Source organism: Pavona decussata, unplaced genomic scaffold, assembly GCF_977016875.1.
Source record: "Pavona decussata unplaced genomic scaffold, jaPavDecu1.1 SCAFFOLD_184, whole genome shotgun sequence".
Lineage (NCBI taxonomy): Eukaryota > Metazoa > Cnidaria > Anthozoa > Scleractinia > Agariciidae > Pavona > Pavona decussata.
Genome location: NW_028145593.1, coordinates 524,510 through 546,034, shown reverse-complemented (window position 1 = coordinate 546,034; position 21,525 = coordinate 524,510). Strand labels below are relative to the sequence as shown.

Here is a 21,525-nt window from a genome sequence, read left to right as displayed (position 1 = left end):
ATGGAATCGTCCTGGTGTAGTGAAAATTTTCTTTCAGCTACAATGAATGTGAGTGGAATCGGTGAGTTGGTCTGCGTGTAGTATTTTAGATAAAGTTGATTTTGTAGAACTTATTGTCTCAAGTCGAGTGCCAAATTGATAAGTTCTCTAGGTTTGCAATGACTGTATTTAAATCATAGCGTAGTGGAAGTTGCGTTTAGTGTTTAGAGCAGTTCAGAAAAGTATTTTTCTCAAGTTCGCCGAAGAAGCTCACGTTTTTAATTTAGCCGCGTCTTGCTTGTTGTAAACAACAAAATCTTATCAAAGTTTCGAGCAGTTTTCTGATTTACCCGCTCTTTTTTCGGCTTATCTTTGCATATAATCTTAAAATCTATTGTTTCATTCAAGAATTAATGATTGGAAGGCGAAAACTGTGTAAAAATGTTTATTATTTACGCCACCGCGCGATCGGCTGAAAATGGCGAGTTTGCCGGATTCTATTCAAATCTTCCCGCTCTTGCGAAAATCTAAATTTTTCGTTGTCAATAATTGTATACTCCCTTTAAGCCATAATAAAGTTAGAGCCCTAAGATAATTTAGGATTCCTTGTTTTCCACGATTACATGCTAATCCCAAAATGCACTGAAAATAAATCTTGCACCGGCCGGCTATTAAGAATTTCTTTCCTAGCAGAGCAGTTTTATGTCCTGTTTGGTTTTGTTGTTGTAGTTTTAACTTGAGGGTAAAGCCATATAATAAATCCTTTATTGACCAAGCTTGTTCGGTCAAGATGGCTGGATATTGGCCTCGTTCTTTTTTTGCGTTTTTATGGACCTCGACTTCGTCTCGGTCCATAAAAACGCAAAAAAAGAACGAGGCCAATATCCAGCCATCTTGACCGAACAATTGGTCAATAACGCATATAAACGGAATGTTAGTAAATGAATTTTATTGTTACAAATGAAAGGGTTTTGTGATCTTCTTCTGAGCACTCTTCTTCAGGCTACTCTCTTTTTCTTGTTCTTGTTCTCATTGGGAGATATCTTTAACGGGTGCACAGCTCAAAACAACCCTTAAAACAAAGCACAGAAACTCTTCCAGTCACTAAAAAACCCAACACGCCTTCTTAACAAGCAAGGTAATGTTTTTTTGTTTTTGTTCGAATATGTACCATCTTAAGACAGAAATAGATTCAATTAGTTCAAGTTTTAAGAAGCAGACATGTTTCTGGCCTGGTTTATTAGTCATTCGTGGTTGATATTTCTGCCTTAACGAACCACCGTGGAAAAATTCTAGATTCTAACGTCAATGTTGCCCAGGCTTCTAATCTAGTCTCCTTCCACACTATTAACGTGACAGAACCTTCACCACAGCCCCTACTGTCAAAGAAGGGCCGTTGAATGAAAGCTCAGAGTTTATAAAGCTCTTTTATGGTGATTTTTTATGTTGAAATTAAAACTAAACACCTTGATTTTCTCATACACAAAATGTTCTCTGACCACTAATATACTCAGTTGTTTTCTCAAAGAGAGAACCATCCATAGTCAACTTTTAGCGGCATTTCCAAGGAATAAGGGAGGGAATTTCAACATTTTTCCTTTCTACCAAGCGCATTTCACTTATCCCTGATCAAAGCCACCTGCAACCAAAGAAAATTACTTCTACATTCAGAAAACTTTTGAAGTAAGTTTGATTTAAAACTGAACTAAGTTTGGTTTTCTTTCACACAGAGTTATACTATCCAGTAGGCAAATCTTTGATTTTTTTTTTGTTACCTTCGTGGGGAGAGATCCCAATTTACGACACTGTTTGGTAGGGGATTACATACAGTTATTCTCTCTGAAGCGTTCCCAGGTTATTCCGCCTTGCCCTGATGACAGTGCTAATTGATACATACAAATTGTTTTGAAAAGTTAACACCAATTGCCATTTCTTTAACACATCTAGGACATTGACGGTAAAATAGTAAAAATTTATACCCAAATACTAGAGGAAAACTCTGAAAATCTAAACCCGTTAAGGCCGATTAAGAGTTAAAGTCCCCCACCACCTTCTCCGAGAAGGGGCCGAAAAAATGCCTACGGTGAAGTAATCAGTGAAAGGAGGTTAGGCTCCAGTATAAGCTTCAGTATAAGCCTGGGAGTTTCTTGAGGTCTCCTCGCCACTTCTTACTTCTTCTTTTATTATTATTATTCACTGTAAACTTATGTAAGATCTTAGTCTATTATTCACTGTAACTTTCTATGAATGTATGTCTTGGTGAATAAAAAAAAAGCTCCAGTACCTCAAATGCGATGAAGCGGAATGCTATGAAGTATGGATCGAATTAAACATACAATTACTCTCACCGGCTTAGCTTTGCAAGCTTACGCGATCACTGGTAGACTGTTTATAGAGAACCGCGCCTTTGCTCTTTATGCCTTTGGGAGTAGGCGAACTCATTCTAATATAATGGAAGGTTCTCTAATGAGTTTTCCATGCTGAAATCCACTTGTCGGGAAGCTACCAATGTTCGCTGAAGTGTGAAATTCATTCTTCAATTTTATCCCATGCTTTCATCATTTTTACTATATCCTAAAATCAGAGAACAAGTGGAATTTCTTGAGAAAGCCGAATTGTCGCTGTGTCCTCGATTCTTCTTTAATTATTACAGCCCTTATAAGGGTAAAGCTCCACACATATGTTGTTACAAGTTCAAGATGGCGGGTGCAATTATTCCTCGAGTGCGCCGATGTCTGGCTGACTTGTCCTTTTCACATCATGAATAATGCCTCCATCTTTTTACGCTTTTGTCTTTGTTTGCTTTGTTTGATATTTTTTATTATTATTTAAGAAAACAGATTAAATACAAAATGTGTGTCATGCGTTTAAAAAAGCTGTTCGTTTTTCCTGTTTCCTTTTCTAAAGCCCTCAAACCTTCCAAAGATTTAAATAAAATTTTTCGATTCTAAGTTAACTGATGTTGATTCAAATAGAGGACAGTTTCGTTCCTCTCGAATATTTTTAGGGACTGGTATAGAGGGTAAAAAGGGTGGGTGATGTTTGTTTTTCCTTTGGAAGGTATATTTGCTGATCATGAGTCGTTAGGCTACTTGAAGGGAGTAGGGCATATAATAATGAATTTGAGTATTATCGAAACTGACCCGAGCAAATCATTTCACGGGAGGATTTTTTTTAATTCCCCAAAGAGCAGCTTATGTATGTAAAACATCTGCGTTGTAAAATATCCTAATTGATTGCAGAAAACTGCAAAAAAAGCACACTTTATAACGCATATTCTCTCCATCCACCAGTTGCTTTTTAATATAATCCTTTTATGTTTTATTTTTAACCGGAACGCTTTTCTTTTTTCTTAAGACCATCTGCTGAGGTTGGTCGTATCCTTATCTTGCTCTGGAAAGTTCGTGTATTTTATATGAATGACCACTTGATATTTTTTTCAATTGTCACCATTCTTCAAGACCTCATATTTATATTTTTCTCATTCAAGCCCTGAACTGGAATGAGATCCCTATGTTGAAAGCTGTGCATGCTCTGGTGGAATAAAACTCATTTTCTTTTTCGAATGAGGCTATGAAGCTTACTGTTGATGAACGTTCAGTATCAGATGCGTTTCTATGAAGATGATGATGATAATAATAATAATAATAATAATACTAATAATAATAATACTACTAATGATAATAATAATAATAATAATAATAATAATAATAATAATAATAATAATAATAATAATAACAGCAATAATAATAATAATAATAATAATAATAATAATAATAATAATAAGTAAATAACGGAGTAGTCACGTAGACCTGACGGAAACTAAGAAATGTTTCTCGGTTGCCCGAGTGCGAGTTGCAAGTGGGATGCACTTTTGTTACATTTCTTTAGTATCACCTGCAAACCTTTATCATCAAACGATCTTGATCCGATTACAAAATCCAAAGTGGGGATTTGCGCACATGCAAATGTATCTATCACTCACTGGCTTACCAAAACAGTAGCACGGAGTTCGATCCATGGCTCACTGAGTGTAACAAATCAATTTTAACAGTTAACGCTACCAGTACGTTATTAGGCCGTCGATAAAACCAGGAACATGGAACATTCCTGAACATTCCGGAACACACAAAAAAAAATAAATAATAATAAAACATTAAATACCAAAAAATAATAAATATAAAAATAAAAATAAAGGATAAAATGTTAAAAAAAAGTAAATAAATAAGTGTGTGTATAATTATATACAGTCGAACCTCTATTAAGCGGCCAACCTCTTTTCAGCGGCCAGTTGCAAGAGTCCCAACAATATTCTTTGTTACACACTGCATTTGAAACCTCTATTACGACCACCTCCATTAAGAAGCCGCGGCCACTTTCATGGCGTCCCGACGAGTGATTATCATTGTTTTAAACCTCTGTTAACCGGACAGCAAAAATCAGTTTGGCTTTCTTTCCTAGATGAGAGCGATAAAATGAAAATAACTAACAAACACATTGTTACAACATTTTTTTTTCAAAACACTGTAGTCACAACGTGGCACTAACTAGCAGTGATGATAATATTGTCCATGCACGCGCGCTTTTGACCATATAAATAGTTGTTATTTTTCAAATAACCTTTTTATAAGAAAAAAAAATTGAGGCTATCTCATGTTTCCGAATTTTACTTGTTTCAACACCCTTTCTTTGGCTCAATTGTTAGCTCAATTGTTATTCAATTTTATGAAAAATAAAGCACGTTGAGGGAAACGTAAAATTTAACGTCGACCACAGTTTCCTGTAACAAGCAAGTTCAATTAGGCCTCAAAGAGTGTTTAAACAAATGACAGTTGTTTGATAATTGTATACTTTATGAAATCTTGTTTTCGTTAACGTTGTGGGCTATTTTGTGTCTTTAAACTTCACACTTTATACGATTTGTAGTCATACTTAGTAAAGTGAAGATTCTACCATGCCTCGTGTTTATTTCCGACGAACCTCTATTGAGCGGCCAACCTCTATTAAGCAGCCACTAAGCAATTCCCCGAGAGTGGTCGCTTAATAGAGGTTCGACTGTATTTATATAAAATGAAGTTACATTGTATCCGAAAGAAAATCACATAAGAAAAAGGACGGTAGGATAAATGGGGTGTTTTAACTGACCACACTGAATGAAGGCGCAAGTACTTTCCCTCCGTTTGTATCACGTGTATATCGTCGTGTCCGCTGCGCCAGAAATGGATCAGTTCCAGCTCGGCTGACCAAAAAATCAATTTCCAAATGTTTGGAGTGGAACTTAAAGTTGTTCGTGCAGTCTTTTCACCAAAACCCTCCCTGCGGTCCCCGTGTCTTTGCCTAGGACCTCACGTTCCATACTTGTACTCCTTTGTTGCTCGCTCGGGACCAAAAGTTCGGGAGCTTGGACCCGTGGCTCGAACGAAAGCCACGAACACTTCTCTCGCCTTCCGTGCTTTTTTTTGAATGGATTTTATCTTAAGAACAAAGCAGGCCAAACAGGAAACTTTGTTCATATAAAAAATAGTTACAAGCGAGAGAACAGCTTTGTAAACTTCACAGCCCAGTTGTTCAAGGGGTGGATAACCCTATCCACCGGATAAATCACTATTCAGTGGATAAGTGCTAACAAAACAAACTATGCGACGATAAAGACGTGACGCAAACGGCCGGAAAAGTACTTGCGCCTTCATTCAGTGTGGTCAGTTACAACACCCAATTTATCCTACTCCGTCCTTCTTCTTATATGTATTTCTTTCGGATACAATGTTACTTCATTTTATTTAAATATATAAATATAGACACTCCTATTTTTTCATTTATTTTTATCTATTTATTTATTTATTGATTGATATGCCTATTTATTATTTTCTATCTTAATTTATTTATTAATGTTTTTTTTTTCATGTTCCGGAGATGTTCCGGAATGTCCCTAAAAGTTCCATGTTTCTGGTTTTTTCGACGGTCACGTTATTATTTGTTTGCAGGTTCTTGGGCAACAACGAGTTAGAAACCTTGCCAAATGGAGTGTTCAACAACACCAGAAGGCTGTATCGGCTGTGAGTGAGACCCTTCCAAAGCATTCAAAGTTATATTCAATATACTGATAGTTTTCGCTACCATGTGTTCCTTTGTTTCCAGGCACTTGGATAACAATCAATTGGAGAATTTGACTTCAGGAATTTTTGATCACCAGATAGATTTGTACGAGCTGTAAGTGGGATTTTTTTTTGTTACAGAAATGTGATCTTATCAAAGATCAGATAGTTTAGCAGAGACGGAAGACGAAATTGGCAAAGTCAAACTGAAATAAGTATTAATAGTTTTGAAATGTTGCTCAATTTTTAGCTCATACATTAACTGTTCAAACAAAAAATACGGTACGACACTGAATGCGCCATTGCGCCCACAACATGTGGAGCGTTATGAATCCCTGATACTACTCCATCATAACTTGGAAAATACGTGACAAATTTATTAAGGGGTGAACAAAAGGGAAACATGAAAACATGCGCTGATGGACCAGTTGTCTGAGATAGATCCTTTATCGTAAATTAATGGACGTAAAACCTGTGAACATAGTGTTTCACGGAGCTCAAAATTGGTTACTGCCGACCCTTACCTGTTCCAATCCAAGCCTCGCTCTCTGGTACTGTAACTTTATTCAACTCAGTGAGGATTCCATACAGAAACAATACAGTAATGCAGTAAAACGACAATAACAAGCGATTCAAAATTTCTCGTTCATTTCTGCTCATGGAATCTGATCAACTTTTGCGATAAATGAAATGAGATGAAATGAAATGCTTAAGTAATGCTTAAATTATTATTATGTTCGTATTTTTTTACTATTATGCATATGTTTGGTGCAAATAAAATGTCACTTTTATGCTGAAAAGCCGTCACTATTATAGTTCATTATGTTCGCATGATTTTCTATATTGGTAAGCATGGAACGAGTTTTCTAGTAATGAAAAAATATATATATATAAAATTTGCTCTGATACAGCAGGAGAGGACTGCATCAGCAAGAAGAACTGGAGTCACCATTTTAAAATTTCACTGCTAAGTGAGGAGACAATTATCCACCCCCAGACCTGGCAAATTTCTAACTACTATTATGGGGTTATACCAGATTCGTTTGCCTCACTATTATACTTAATTAAAACTATGCCGACATAATATGTAAAATCCCACCAGAGGAGCTGTATGAAGTTTATTAAATTGTAATAAAAAGTCGATTCTCGGGTAGATTTTAATAAAGAGATGTTAAAAAAAAAAAAAAAGGTGGAAAGTGATGCACTTATCAGGGAAGACATCCAGTGTTATCAGAGCAAAAAAGATGCCGTGATACTCCCAAGAGCCACTCAACCTTGGTCCATTGTTGTTTTACTGACTAATGTAATGTTTTATCATTACTAAAACCTCGCCATGTAACCGGGCCCTTACTGCCTCAACACCTTTTAGTGTTTTCTTATTATTGCTACCAACAAAATATTCTTCCTACTTGCAGTTATTACGTATCGTTAGCAAGTGTGTGTGATCTCTTTGGCAAATGTGCTTGGCAAGAAATAACCAGCGATCAGACACTGGATGTTTTGGCACTCTAGTTAATACTAGTGCATTCTACTCTAGCATACTATAAAAATAGCAGTATTCGCTGAGTTTTAAGCTGGATTCAGATTAAATTAAAAGACTGTAGGATCACGTGCAATGAAACTATGGGAGGTGGATAAGTGATTGTAGATAGGTAAAATCTTGGGTTCTCAGCCGTGAGGCTTTATCAATAACCAACATTTTTAACTTTGAAACGGAAATCGGTTCCTCAGCCGTGACGTTTCATAAAAAAACGAGATATTTATATTTAAAAGGGAAAACGGGCATTTTTTTTTTAAGATTACAAACAACATTCGTCCGCCAAAATGGATAAAATCAACTAATTTTTGCATTTTAAAGTTCTCGTGGCCTTACTAAGTGTTGTTACACATTCTGAGCCCACGACAACAGCAAAGAATAATGGAAAAAAGGCTTTACATTTGTCTCGATTTGTATTCGGCTGTAGATTAATTCATGTTAAGCCTGTACGGCTGTATTTGCAAGCTTCAACGAATTTTCTAGAACGGGATGGGAGCTGGGTTGTGTCATTTGAAACTTTAGGGTGCGTTCGACTGACCCTGTTCCGATATAGGAATGCAAGCAACAATGACAAGAAATCCCTCCTAAGAGGTTTTAGGAGTTACTAGAGTACGAGATGGCTCTTAAATTATATCATGTGTAAGCGAATAATTACCGAAATGTCTTCTCAAATCACTTAAAAGAAAAAATTTAACAGCTATTCCGCTTATTCCTATTCCGGAATACAGTCAATCGAACGCAACATTAGTTTCATTTACGAAGAACTGGAGTTCGAAATTAAAAGAAATAGCCTAAAGAACACTTGACCGAAGTATATGGTCTTCGCATGTTTTTATTTTGGTGAGAAAAGCACTACGTCGAAAGCCGCTCAAGGCCGAGATTGTCGTCCAAGGGATTTCGCGCAAAATGGAAGGAGAAAATACGATGGAGAAACGTCTGAGGGTGTTCCCTGCTCACTCGCTTATTCTTCTTTAACAGTCCGAAGTCATTTGACCGTTAAAATCTTAGCGCCACGGGTGACAGATAGTTAGGCGTAGCGGCGTAGTGGTTTGATGCGTGGACTCACAAGCGGAAAGTGCAGCGTTCGATTCCCGAAGTAACGGACATAATGTTATTCCTTTTCACCTTTTTTTTCTTAATTTGGCCTTCAATAGTTAAACGCCAGCCACTCCAAAGGCCCCAACCAATTTTGAAAATTAAAACTTTCTTTAAAAATTATATAGCTATTCGAGGAGCTCAGTTTTGCTGAGGAGAACGGCTAAGCGGCGGAGAATGCGGAATAAATGCCCGTAATGCCCCTTATTAGACCTTAATCTTTCTTGTTTAATACGATTTATAATTATTTCGAGTTCTGAGCCAACCAAACACAATGCGGACAATGTTTTATACCTTTCAGGTCACACTTTATTCCCGCATGGCGTCCACGAATCTTTAGTTGTAGAGTGTAGTTTGATGCCGGAGTACTGCTTTACGGCTACCACTATTCACTTCAGTTGGCTTACGCCACGGTGCAGTAATTAATCTCATGAAATGCTTACAATCTTTTATGAGCCCGTAGGATTCTGAGCTCCGCGTATTTTTAATTTTCCGCTGTGATAGTAGGACACACAACATGAATTTCAGCTTCTGTCAACAACATACGGAGCCTTATACCGTTGATCGAAATGACATTAAACGAACAGCAAGTGAAGAGAGTTTAATTGCACAGCAGAATGTTGAGCTCGTTAAGAGGAATGTTTCCCAAGGTTCTTGTCTCTCCAACTGAGGAACAGTATCCGGACCGTGGTCCGTATCGTAAAATCTGGACCGGTTACGAGCGCGCGATAAACCAATCAGATTCGTGGATTTGGGATTCCGGCCCGCTGAGATGCTTTAGAAAAAAAATAAAATATAGTACCTTGCCCCACGGACTCTGTGATATTCACAGCTCAGTGTCTGTTATGAAATGACTGGCGGCTTGGCCAGGTCAAGGTTCCGTTTATAGTGCGGGTTCGTGTTCAAATAACGATTGCCAATTGAAAAGGTCTCGGATAATTTATTCTACTTTTCTCGGGTAGCTGATTCCAAAAGGAAGCAGCTTGATATTTGAATTTCAAGTCAAATTTGGTTGTCGGCTTGGCTGAGGGAATATCCCCTCTTAGATTAGTGAGGATTGGTACCAGAGTGTTCCTGGAAAAGCTTGCTTATATAGGGAGGAGCTATTTTAAAATTGATCATCTATTGGCAATAGCAAGTAAAAATAATGGCTTCTTCAGTTGTTATAGAGTAACCATTTTAAGATTTTCAAGTTTAGTTACTGTGTCTCCCGGTTTCTTATTACCCATTTCTTCCCTCTCCTCACCCCCGCCCCACCCCCTGCAACGCCTCTCGTTTTTTTTTTTTTTTTGGTTGTTTGTTTTGTTATGTTTGTTTTTTGTTTCCTTTTCCATTTTTTTTTTACTCCGACCGACTAACCGACCTAATTTTCAAAACCGCATAGACAGTAAATGGCGGCCCAATCGTATCGGACGCGGCAAGAATCCAAGCCAATCTGACTACTTTCTCCGGTGCACCAAAATTTGCTCCACGAATCGAACACAGGAAATAAATCCATTATGGCAGATCTTCAAACCTGCTTACGTGACCACGAATGGTAATGTTTTGTGACTTATACATCCTACGAGTCCCACTAGCTGATTCAGTCAGAGGTTATGACGAACAAATTATGGAAAAAAATAATCATTAAAAGTGAAAATACTGTTGTTTGCTGACAATTCTTGACCTTACTGTATCTCACTTCATTTCAATGCTACAATCAAAATTCCAGATAAATTTTGGCCCTTTGCATTACTGTGTCAGTTGCAAAACGGAAGCTTAAATTTGAGCCAAGGTAGATCTCCCATTTTGCGCCATAAGGCTTTAACATTCGGTGGTTATAAGCCTTCCTTTTTCTTATTCTCCGTTTACCGTCTTTCGGCCAGTCGACCCAGGTGTAGGTGAATTTCATTATCTTTATTATCACGTTTCCCAGAAGCTGAGTTCACCCAATTTAGCATTTAATTTGAATTTGGAATTGAAAACGTATTTACCAGCCGTAAATACTAAAACTATCACCACTCGCTACTTCGTTTCGGATTCAGCAACCTTTTCCTATCAATTCTTTCGTGGGATCGTTAAGTTTTCCTTCGAAAGATAACTAAAAAATGTAATGTATACGCGCCGAACTGTCTTTAAAAACCATGAAAAATGCGAAAACGTAAGTATAAATTTTTAGTGAAAAGGAACTCATAGTTTGGTTTTCTCTGATAAGTTCAAAGAGATCAGCATTTAGCGGAGGAGTTCCTTCAACATATGACAATGGTTTACCTTTTCAGAGTGTTGTCACCTTCGGTTTTACTGACAACTGACAAATTTTTGTTCGTTTTTATTACATCGTTTGGCTGCTGACCACAACATCCATCCATCTTTTCCTGCTTTCAGACTACAATTACTGTTTCCTATTATTATTATTATTATTATTATTATTATTATTATTATTATTATTATTATTATTATTATTATTATTATTATTATTTTATATCATCTTTATTTTCCCAGTCCGATCGGCATTAAATTTTAAAACGGGGTCGACGGGGGTAAAAATAGGGTGATGCCCGGCTATATATAACAGGTACATATTTTCGAACTTGTCAGAAAACTATATTTGTTACTTCAGCTACTCGAGCAAAAAAAAAAAAATACTGGAGCCTGACGGAATCTAGGAAAAAGGCGACTCCGAAAATAGAAATCATTGCAGAACCAAGTTTTGGTTTATGCAAAATTTTAATGAAGAAGATAAATATTTCAACTGTATTCCAGAGTCATAATCATGTCGTGTCACAAGGATGTTCCACTAGCCGTATTTATACCTAAGATAATTAGCATATGGTACCAATGAATAAAGTTATTAGAACAAGTCTAATTCTACGGAGGCTTGAAGGCCTTCATTAATTGTAGGCTTCAAGTTCTTTATGTACAAAGCTTCTAGAAAACCAAGCTGTGACCAATTGTCATTTAAAGATCTATTATTCACAGTTATTGTAAACTGACTGGTAAATATGGTACTTAAAACAGATATCAATACAAAAATTGGTGAAATCAGGCAAGCCAAAAATAATAATAATAATAATAATAATAATAATAATACTTATAATACTTATAATACTTATAATACTTACTTCTAAAAGCAAGGAGCACAGTGCAGCGATAGAACGAAGATTAAACCTGTGGAGGCAAGGAGATTTAGATCTCTTGCTAAAGGAAGTAAGATTCATCCAAGGGAAGTTTGTGAACTCGAAGAAGGCTAGGACAGTTGAGGACATATCCAAAGTTTTTGCGAAATTGGTGTTCCAAGGAAAGTTATCTGCAGCTATTAAGCTTTTGGATAGCGAGAGCGCAACGGGCCTACTCAACCTTACACCAGAAGTCCTAGAAGGGCTGAAGGAGAAACATCCGGAAGCGGCAGATATCGCAGATGAGAGTTTATTATATGGGCCCATTGATTACATTCCTCCTGGCGTTTTTGACCTGATCGACGAGAAAATGATCTTTGATGCTGCATCCAAAACAAAGGGCTCAGCCGGGCCGTCGGGGATGGATGCCGAGCTATATCGAAGAATCCTTTGCTCCAAGAATTTCAAGGCTGAAGGCAAGGTTTTGAGAGAGGAGATTGCCTTTTTCACAAGAAATCTGTTAAAGATCGCTTACCACCCGTCTTTGCTAGAAGGCTACACCTCTTGCAGACTCATCCCCTTGGATAAAAACCCTGGAATACGACCTATTGGCGTTGGCGAGGTCCTGAGGCGAATAGTTGGAAAAACTATCGCTGGATTTTTGAAGGAAGAGATCAAAGACGCAGCGGGTCCCCTTCAGGTTTGCGCAGGCCATAGTGCAGGCTCAGAGGCCGCGATACATGCTATGAGTCAAGTGTTTGCAGAAGAAGGAACAGATGGTATTTTAATGATAGATGCAAGCAATGCCTTTAACCAAATGAACAGATCCGTCGCCTTACATAACATCCAGATAACCTGCAAGGAAATGTCACTTTACATCATTAACACCTACAGAAGCCCGTCGAAGCTCTTTATTTGCGGCGGAGGTGAGATACTATCACAGGAGGGTACAACGCAGGGGGATCCCTTAGCCATGCCCTGGTACTCGGTCAATACATCTATCATGATCCAGAGCTTAAGGATAAGCACACCAGGTGTTAAACAAGTATGGCTAGCGGACGACTCTGCGGGGGGTGGACAAATCGTGCCCTTGTATAATTGGTACAATCACCTGAGTCAGGAAGGAAAGAAGTATGGTTATCTAGTGAATGGACCAAAGAGCTGGCTGATTGTCAAGTCGGACGTACTTGCAGTTGAGGCAAAGAAGGTGTTTGGAGATGAGGTTAATATTACAACTGAAGGTCAGCGCCACTTAGGGGCCGTCATCGGATCTCAAGAGTTCAAAGATCAATATTGTCGGGAAAAGGTCCTTGGATGGAAAGGAGAACTCGAAGCCCTATCTGAGATAGCAAGGAGCCAGCCTCATGCAGCCTACACTGTTTTCACGAAGGGTTACAAATCCAAGTTTACCTATTTCATGCGCACAATAGAGTCGTTTGAAGATTACGTTGACCCTATTCAAGAGGCGATTGACGACTTACTCCTCCCAACACTATTCGGTCAAACGGAGCCCCTCCCTAGCAATCTGCGTCAGCTTTTTACTTTGACACCCGCTCAAGGAGGGCTTGGCGTACCTGACTTACGGTTTGAAGCTCCACAGCAGTTTGCTGCTTCTACGACAATAACAGCATCGCACGTAGATTCCATCACCAAACAGAGCACTTTCATGGTGGCAGGCGAGAGGTCCACGGAGGAGTTAAAAAGACAACATCAAGCTTCAAAAATTGCGTCGGTGAAATCGAGAATGGAAAGTATTGATTCCTCTCTACCCTCGGATCTGCTGCGGTCAGTTAACCAATCGAGAGACAAGGGTGCGAGCTCGTGGCTTACCGCAGTACCTCTTGTCGATCAAGGCTTAGTGCTGAATAAACAAGAATTCAGAGACTCTCTGCGTTTAAGGTATAATTTTCCCCTGTCTGATTTACCAAGCAAGTGTGTTTGTGGGGAGAAGTATACCGTCTGCCATGCCCTGTCATGCAAAAAGGGAGGGTTCGTGGCGCAGAGACACAATGGCGTCCGCAACCTACTTACCTCTATTCTTGGTAAGGTTTGCACCAACGTTGAAGTCGAACCACAACTACAACCTCTCGACAATGAGCAATTCAACCTCAGAAGCGCGGTGACAAGTCCGGAGGCAAGACTGGACATGAAGGCAGGGGGCTTTTGGTCTCGAGGAGTTACAGCATTTTTCGATGTCAGAGTAACGCATGTTAACTCCAAGTGTAACCAGGGAAAAGCAACATCGACAATCTTTAAAGAGCAGGAAGAGGAGAAAAAGCGGAAGTACCAACAGAGGGTGCTGGACGTTGAAATGGGATCTTTCACTCCCCTAGTTTTTGGAACCAACGGTGGGATGGGAGCCGACTGCAATTGCTTTCTCAAACGCCTAGCCGAGAAGCTCTCAGAAAAGAATGAGGAACCTTATCACATTACTATCACTTGGATTAGAACATTGCTTTCTTTTGAGATTTTAAGGTCGGTACACACATGCTTAAGAGGCTCCAGGACACCTTTCCACAAAATTCCATTTGGGGATTTCATTGATGACTGCCGCTTAAACGCTAGCCAAGCGTGTCTCCGCTAATTTTAGAAAGTGAATGATGGCGTGACGTTGTAAATTAGTATTTTAGGATCTTTTTAACAACTTTTTTTATTTCATCAAAATTTTAGTCTTACTATTGTTAAAAAATTGTGCTTGAAAATAGCTCTGTTGTGCTTGGAAATAGTCGCTTTTTTAATCGAAATGAATTTTAAATATTGAATTGTAAATAGGTTTTAATAGCTCTTTTTTCTACTTTTAACTTGTAAATATCAATTTTGCTTGGAATATTATAATAAAGAAAGATCATAATAATAATAATAATAATAATAATAATAATTCTTTAAATCTATCAAAATATAAAAAGTGTCTGAACATAGGTTGTTCAAGTTTGGTGGTATGTTCACGAAGCCGAAAAGCTAAGGAACGATCTGTTTTGCCAATATAATGTTGCACACACACACAGGACATGTTAATCTTTAAATAACATTACATGTAGCTTTCAGCAAAAAAGGAACTGGATCCTTGTTGAAACAATAATGAGAAAGCGTGGAAGTAGAATAAACCGTTAAAAACTTAACATTATCGCTAAATAACCTATTCAATTTCTTGATAGATTTGTTAATCAGGCTTTCACCTATGCGACCAAGTTATGATAATTTTGTCCAGAGTAAGTAAGAATTCTTTTTGATATTCACGCAAATTTCAGACCCAAGAACCGAAATCGGTGTTACATAAGAAAGCTGAATCTTGGTCAAGTTTCAGTCGTTATTCACTTTTTCGAACAAGAGTTTTATTTTGTTTGTCCCGGTCTATTTCACTGCTATTCGCGTGCTGTGAATATTTATGATTGCGTGTAGTCGTGCAAGAGAAGCAGAAGCACATATTTATGTTAATTTTAAGTTTTACACGACTTCACGTAATCATAAAAATTCACAGAACGTGAATAGCAGTGAAAAAGACCGGGGCAAACAAACTAAAACTCTTGTTCGAAGAACTGAAAGCGAATGACGACTGAAACTTGAGCAAGATTAAGCCTTCTTATCTAACGCCGGTTTCGGTTCTCAGTTGAGCCTCAGTAAAACTTCGTGAATATCGAAAACAATTCTTACTCTAACCGCTTGCTATTCAACATAAAAATCTGCGGGGGCATTTTAAAGATATCTCGATTTATGCAAAATAGGAACTTTTTCATTCACCTGTGTTTTATTTTAAATGTTTTCAAACATAAATATCTTAATTTAATCGAGGACACCCATGAAGCTCAATATACATTTAGAATGTTTTGCTATGAGGAAAGACCTTTTAACAGAAAAGACAACGCGTCAAGTTTTATTTTGCCAGAGATATTGGTAAAAAATACGAAAATAAACAAAATCATCCCGTAAAAATTAATTCATTATTTACCTGGAAACGCTCTAACCGATTTTTTTCTAATTTCGCCTGCAAATTGTCTAGTAGGTGGAGTAATTTAAATTCCTAAAGTTTCGTAATAAAGTGTCTGACTAGATTTCGAGATCATCGACAATGTTTAAAATGAGTGGCTATGCGCTTCCGTTGCTATGGTAATAGCTGTTGCCTGGAAACTGATGAGAAAATTAACTTTGATCAAATGTTGAAATGATGATGTAGTATGAAGGAAATAAAAGTTAATCTTGTATGCGAGATTGTAATTTAAAAACCTCCACCCTAAGTCCAGTAAAACTGCTGCGAGCCTCTTAAGGCGATTGAGAATGGACTTGTGTAGTCTCTCAAGGAATCCCTTCCAAGATAAAATTTGTTGATCCTTTTGACTTGGTTCTGGAAAAGCTTAGAATTACTACAAATTTTAACCGCTCTGGAAAACAAAGGTTTTACCAAGCGGTCTTTAAACGCCAAAGCGTGAAGCTTAAATCGAAATATACTGACCAGTATGGGTTTCCTTATAATATTTTTATTGATTAGAAGGTCTAGAAAATGCACTTTATGATCAAGAAAAGTATCTACAGTAAACCGTAAATTCTAGTCGAATCAGAATTAAGCTTGTCAGGAGCCCATTAGAGTAATGGGCTCCTGGCTTGTTAAGGACTTGGTTAACGTCAGAGCGCTTCAGCAAAATAAGCGTGTCGTCAACATATGTACTGTATATAGAACTTAATTGTGCCATCAAAAATCAATTTAGTAACGAACTGTTCCTCTAATTCGGTCATAATGATATTATACATCAAAAGATACGAACAGGGCCGTACCTAGGATTTAAATTGGACGTTTTGTTTTCATCCATACACAAAAAGCTGCCTCTAAGACCTTTTAAGAAAAAAAAACATACACTGATGCTTTTTGTCTTAAATTTTATGACTTTTTATGGCATAAAAACCTTAAAACACAGTCGATGCACTGCTGTAAACAAAGGGAGAAAATCACTGAGCACCCACAATTCAAAAGCACTATAACAGTGGAGCGAAGCATTTGCAAAAACACAGCCGTGATTTACATACAATTCAAGCCTTTTGTTAATGTGACTCGTTGCATAACTCTATAACACGCTACAACGATTACTAGAGAACCAAAAGACCAAATAGCCGTGGCCAAAAACACAACACCGTGTGACAAAAACTAACTGTGATAGCCGGGCCCGGCATTACAACAACTATAGAAAGCTTAAGCAATGATTAATCCCTGTCCTAACATTACACAAATCTCAGCAAGAAAAGCAATTACCATTTGCTAATTATCTTAGGTATAAATACTGCTAAAAAGTGTAACATCCTTGTGACACGACATGATTATGACTCTGGAATACAGTTCAAATATTGTATCTTATTAGTCGGGCAAACCGACTATAGGTTTACCCTCGTATTTCTCCTCAAAGCTCCGTCACGTGCAATGGGGAATACTGCAGACACGTAATAAAGGCACAACCTTCTTTCCATTATGTCGAAGTCGATGGCGGCCATGTCGAATATGTTAACAAATGGTGTGCTTTTCACAGAGAAAACATAAAGCCAATGTGGAAATCGAAGCCGAAAGTGGCACACCATGCAAACTAACCAAATTTTCCTACCACGCAACAGAAGAAGATGTAATTTTGGGTGAACGGACGGGTGAACGCAGGTACGCAAATCAACCATGCCACCGATAACAACGAAACACCAGTGGTCAGCACACAGTTTAAAGGCGTAAAATACTTACCGTCAGTGATAAATACCGTCTTTAACAAATTAACTGAAAATCTGCCGGACATCTCTGAACAACAAATCGAACACGCGGAAGACGAACTCAAAACAAACGAAGTAACCTGTTGCAACATCCAAAGCGTAGACATAATGGTGTTTTACAACTGCGTGACTTGCTCCAAGAAGGTCCAATCTCAGGAAAATCCGCGAATGCTCAGATGTATGAACAGTTACGATTTTTCATCAAGAATTCTACGAAAATTAAGACAGCACGTATTTCGGTCAAAGACGGTGACCAAACCACATGGTATTCATTGTTAACTTCCACATCGGAAGGTATTATTGAAAAGTACAACGAAGATAACAATGAAGCAGATACCATAGAAGAAATAGATGAGGACAAGCTATGTGAAGTTATTTTGACAACAAAAGGTATTAAATTGCGTGTCAATAACACAAACACTGTATTCGGCATTTCTTTTACTTGATTTCTGCTTGATTTCATTGTAGTAAACGGGAGTTTTTCACCATTGTATTTTTGAGTATATTTGTTTATCAGACATTGATATCAGACATTCATACGTTTATTTTAACCTTGTTTATTGTTTCATTAAACTTGAAATCTTAAGTAATCCAAATTTTGTTTATGAAAGCCCTCGTTCTCTGGCTCGCCATAAATACCTCCAAGAATGTCAACTAATCAGAGGACACTGTTCCCACGCGTTCACTGTTGAGTTAATTTTCCCGACATGTTAAACCTCGTTGACAGTATTAAGTAATATGTTCATGTTACCATACCGAAATTTAACTTTTCTAAACGTTGTTTCAGCGGCTAGATTCTAGAATACTCGGCCACTAAAATCTAGAACTTAAAAACTTGCCACCGCAGTCACCGCGGCGTTTCAGCTAAGTAGAATAAAATTATGTCTCAGATCAACTTCAATACGATTACCGAGTAGCTTTCACTTTCATCTATCGGTCAGTTCAAATAAGCAATGTTTTCACGATAAAATATATATCAGTACAATTACAGTTTCATAATATTTTTTTTCACACATGCATCTATTGGCCTGTACATATCACCCCTGGGAAGGGGGGACTCCTTAAATAAAAAGGACTGGGGTGCTCGTCGTACCTTTTAGGTACCTCTTGGCTGTTCAGCCTCAAAAGGTCCACGGCAGCAGCTTCTGTGATACGTTTTAGGGTATTGAGCCAAAAATATATGATGGTGTGTTGTTTTAGAATTGGTACCTCCTAGGGGTGAAAAACATTTTCAAGCCAGGACCTTGGTACCTCAAAAAGTATTTCTTTTAAGAACCACTGCGCACCATAAATGATCAACATTCGTAACAGCACGCCTATCTATAGCCCGACTTACGATCTTAGATCGTCTTGTTCATTAAATTTTGCATGAACCAAACCTTGGTTCTGCGATGATTACTATTCTTGGACTGGCCTTTTTCCTTGTTTATTCAAAACTGTCGGGTGGATATGGATTCTGAAGGAATCTGTTACCACAGTTTAGCTTATTATTAGAGAGAAGTAATGCAATGGTCCCGTGCTGTTTTTTGTTTGGTAGGAAGTTGAATAACAACGATTTAAAGTTGTTGCGTAAAGGAATTTTCGATCATAACGAAGACCTGATTGTGATGTGAGTACCTAGAACTAACATTAATAAAAAAGTCCCTAAGAGAGAGATTGAAAAATAGGAAACTGGGAGAACAATTAAATGACATATTTGCAAAATTTCCCAAGAGATAATTTATCAGTTTTTAAAGCAGTTACTGTGTTGCGTAAATTTAACGGAGAAATTTCGTTTAAAACTTCAAGATGGTAGAGGGTTTTCAATTCCAATCAACACAAACGAGAGGACAACAACATGCTTGTGGTTACTGTGATGGAAAACACTAAAAGACAAACAACCTACCCGGTCTGACAGTAAGGATCCTGCGAATGCTGTCATTGAAAATAATCAGGTTCTAAAGACAATTAGCAATTTGATTTTATTTGGCTTTAAGAAACTGCACGGATATTAGTCCGCAGACATCATCTGTTTCCCTTGAACCTCGTAGTTTTCTTCGAGCCTCACTCTGGAAAGCTGTTTCCTTCTTGGAACAAAAAATGACCGCAGACAACTATTCGTGCAATTATGTTTTCGTGTTGAATAAGGGTTATCGGTTATTTAGGAAGCTGTTTCATAGTATTAATCAGTTATATATATATATATTGGTTAGAAAGCTTAATTTGTTTTTCTTTAGAAACTTGAGTGACAATGAGCTGAGGACCTTGCCTTCGGGGATTTTTGACCGCAATATGCAACTTAGAAGCCTGTAAGTAATTTCTTTCTTTTTTTTTCCTTATCTGAAAAAGAGGTGCGTTGTTACGAAATGACTAATCATGCAATAAAAAAATGGCATTTGATACTATTCTGGCGGTTTAACGTTGTTGCTCCAGTGAAGGGCTAAAGAAATAAGAAGAATATAAAAAATAAAAGATCAAAAGACTATGTTTACTGAGAAAACACAGAACTTTCAAAATTTTGCTTTTTTTGCTAAACAAACAATGATCTTCATCAGAAAGAAACAATATTCGTAAAGTTACTTATGGGAAACGTTTATTTTGATTATTAATTCTATTCTTCTGCTACTGTAAAAAACAAAAAACCAAAACCAAAAGCAAACCACCTAGAGTCGAACTTGTATATAACGGCCACCCTCGAGACTTGAGGAACGGGGCCCAGTTGCTCGAAGCATGGTTAGCGCTAACCCGGGTTAAATGCCATGACAACCTATAGGTTTCAATACCTCTTAACCAATGGTTAGCGCTAACCCTGCTTCGAGCAACTCTTAATGGAGGATCACTAAAAAATACTCACTGAGCATTGTCTAATGTCAATTTTAAAGGCGTGTCATACAAAAGCACTTCATGCAAGGAAACAATATTTATAGGACAATCAACACTCTTTCAAGCAATCAATACTAAACAAAGTTTAGTGCCAATTTGTAACTTAACGGTATAATATCCATAACATTGTGTAAAAGTACTATGAAATAAATTGTCCTCTACTCTTCTACGGTATACAGTGCTCTATTTCTATGACTTACAGTTCACAACAAAATATCTCATTCCGTCATTTCATAGTTGTTACGCTCAATGCTCAATGTTTTTAGCGTTCTTGATATGGTACTGTAGTTCAGCACATTGCGGACGTCTGAAAAGCGTTATTAAACGGCCGAGTATCAGCTTACAGGATGGATAGCATTTTAAACACAGTAAAATACCGCATAAAATAACATATGGCTTAGTTTCCATTCAAGGGTGGCCGCTTAATACAGGTAAAAATAACAAAGAAAGACAAACATAAGACTGCTACAGGGTGGTCGCGGCCGCTTAACGGAGGTGGCCGCCTAATACAGGTAACAAATACAGCGTTTGTATGAGCGAACAATCGGGAGTTTGAAAACTGGCCGCTTAATAGAGGGTGGCCGCTTAATACAGGGCGGTTATATACAGGTTCGACTGTAATATATAAAGAAAAGCTGATTGCTATCTGTTTAGAAAATTTACATTTAGAAACAACTGCATTTAATTTAAGATTATATCTATGATAGGAACTTGAATAACAACCAGCTAGTGGACTTGCCTCTAGGTGTTTTTGGTAAAAACACTGACCTGGGACGGCCGTAAGTCAACATACCTTTTTTATCTTTAAAATGATCTCTGAATAATTGAAAATTATATATAATAATTAGCAACAACCGCACTGATCGTCTTCCGATTATATCTTGATAGCTTACGTCGCGAGGAACCGCTTTATAATTTTTTAGAGGGGCAATATGGTACAGGGAACGTGCCCCCAGAATACCTCGATGATAAAGCTGACCTGTGGGGTCTGTAAGTAAACGTTCAAAGATTTTCTTGTCTAATTCAAAGTGTATAGACTTGCGTTTTTCCGGCAATGAGTTAAACGAGGTTGAGATCTTGAGTCATTTTGTATTTTTTTTTAATGAGAATAATTAGAGGCTTGAAA

General features: G+C 37.7%; 2 protein-coding genes across 2 annotated transcripts in view; both read left to right on the top strand.

The window, feature by feature from the left end:
- The window catches only part of LOC146462800 (uncharacterized), a 274,708-nt gene that overhangs the window by 215,393 nt on the left and 37,790 nt on the right, over positions 1 to 21,525 (top strand). Inside the window, exons 28-33 of the mRNA XM_085085070.1 lie at positions 5,964 to 6,035; positions 6,118 to 6,189; positions 19,075 to 19,146; positions 19,754 to 19,825; positions 21,107 to 21,178; positions 21,288 to 21,389. Of these exons, the coding sequence (XP_084941196.1) occupies positions 5,964 to 6,035; positions 6,118 to 6,189; positions 19,075 to 19,146; positions 19,754 to 19,825; positions 21,107 to 21,178; positions 21,288 to 21,389 (462 nt within the window). The remainder of the gene's footprint in view (positions 1 to 5,963; positions 6,036 to 6,117; positions 6,190 to 19,074; positions 19,147 to 19,753; positions 19,826 to 21,106; positions 21,179 to 21,287; positions 21,390 to 21,525) is intronic.
- On the top strand, positions 12,100 to 14,531 carry LOC146462801 (uncharacterized). The gene has a single exon (XM_085085149.1). It carries the CDS (start codon positions 12,172 to 12,174, stop codon positions 14,383 to 14,385), a length of 2,214 nt encoding a protein of 737 aa, XP_084941275.1. The 5' UTR covers positions 12,100 to 12,171; the 3' UTR covers positions 14,386 to 14,531.

Excerpts from the sequence above, each read along its gene's own strand:
- LOC146462801 (XM_085085149.1), top strand. The coding sequence starts at position 12,172 with ATGATCTTTGATGCTGCATCCAAAACAAAGGGCTCAGCCGGGCCGTCG.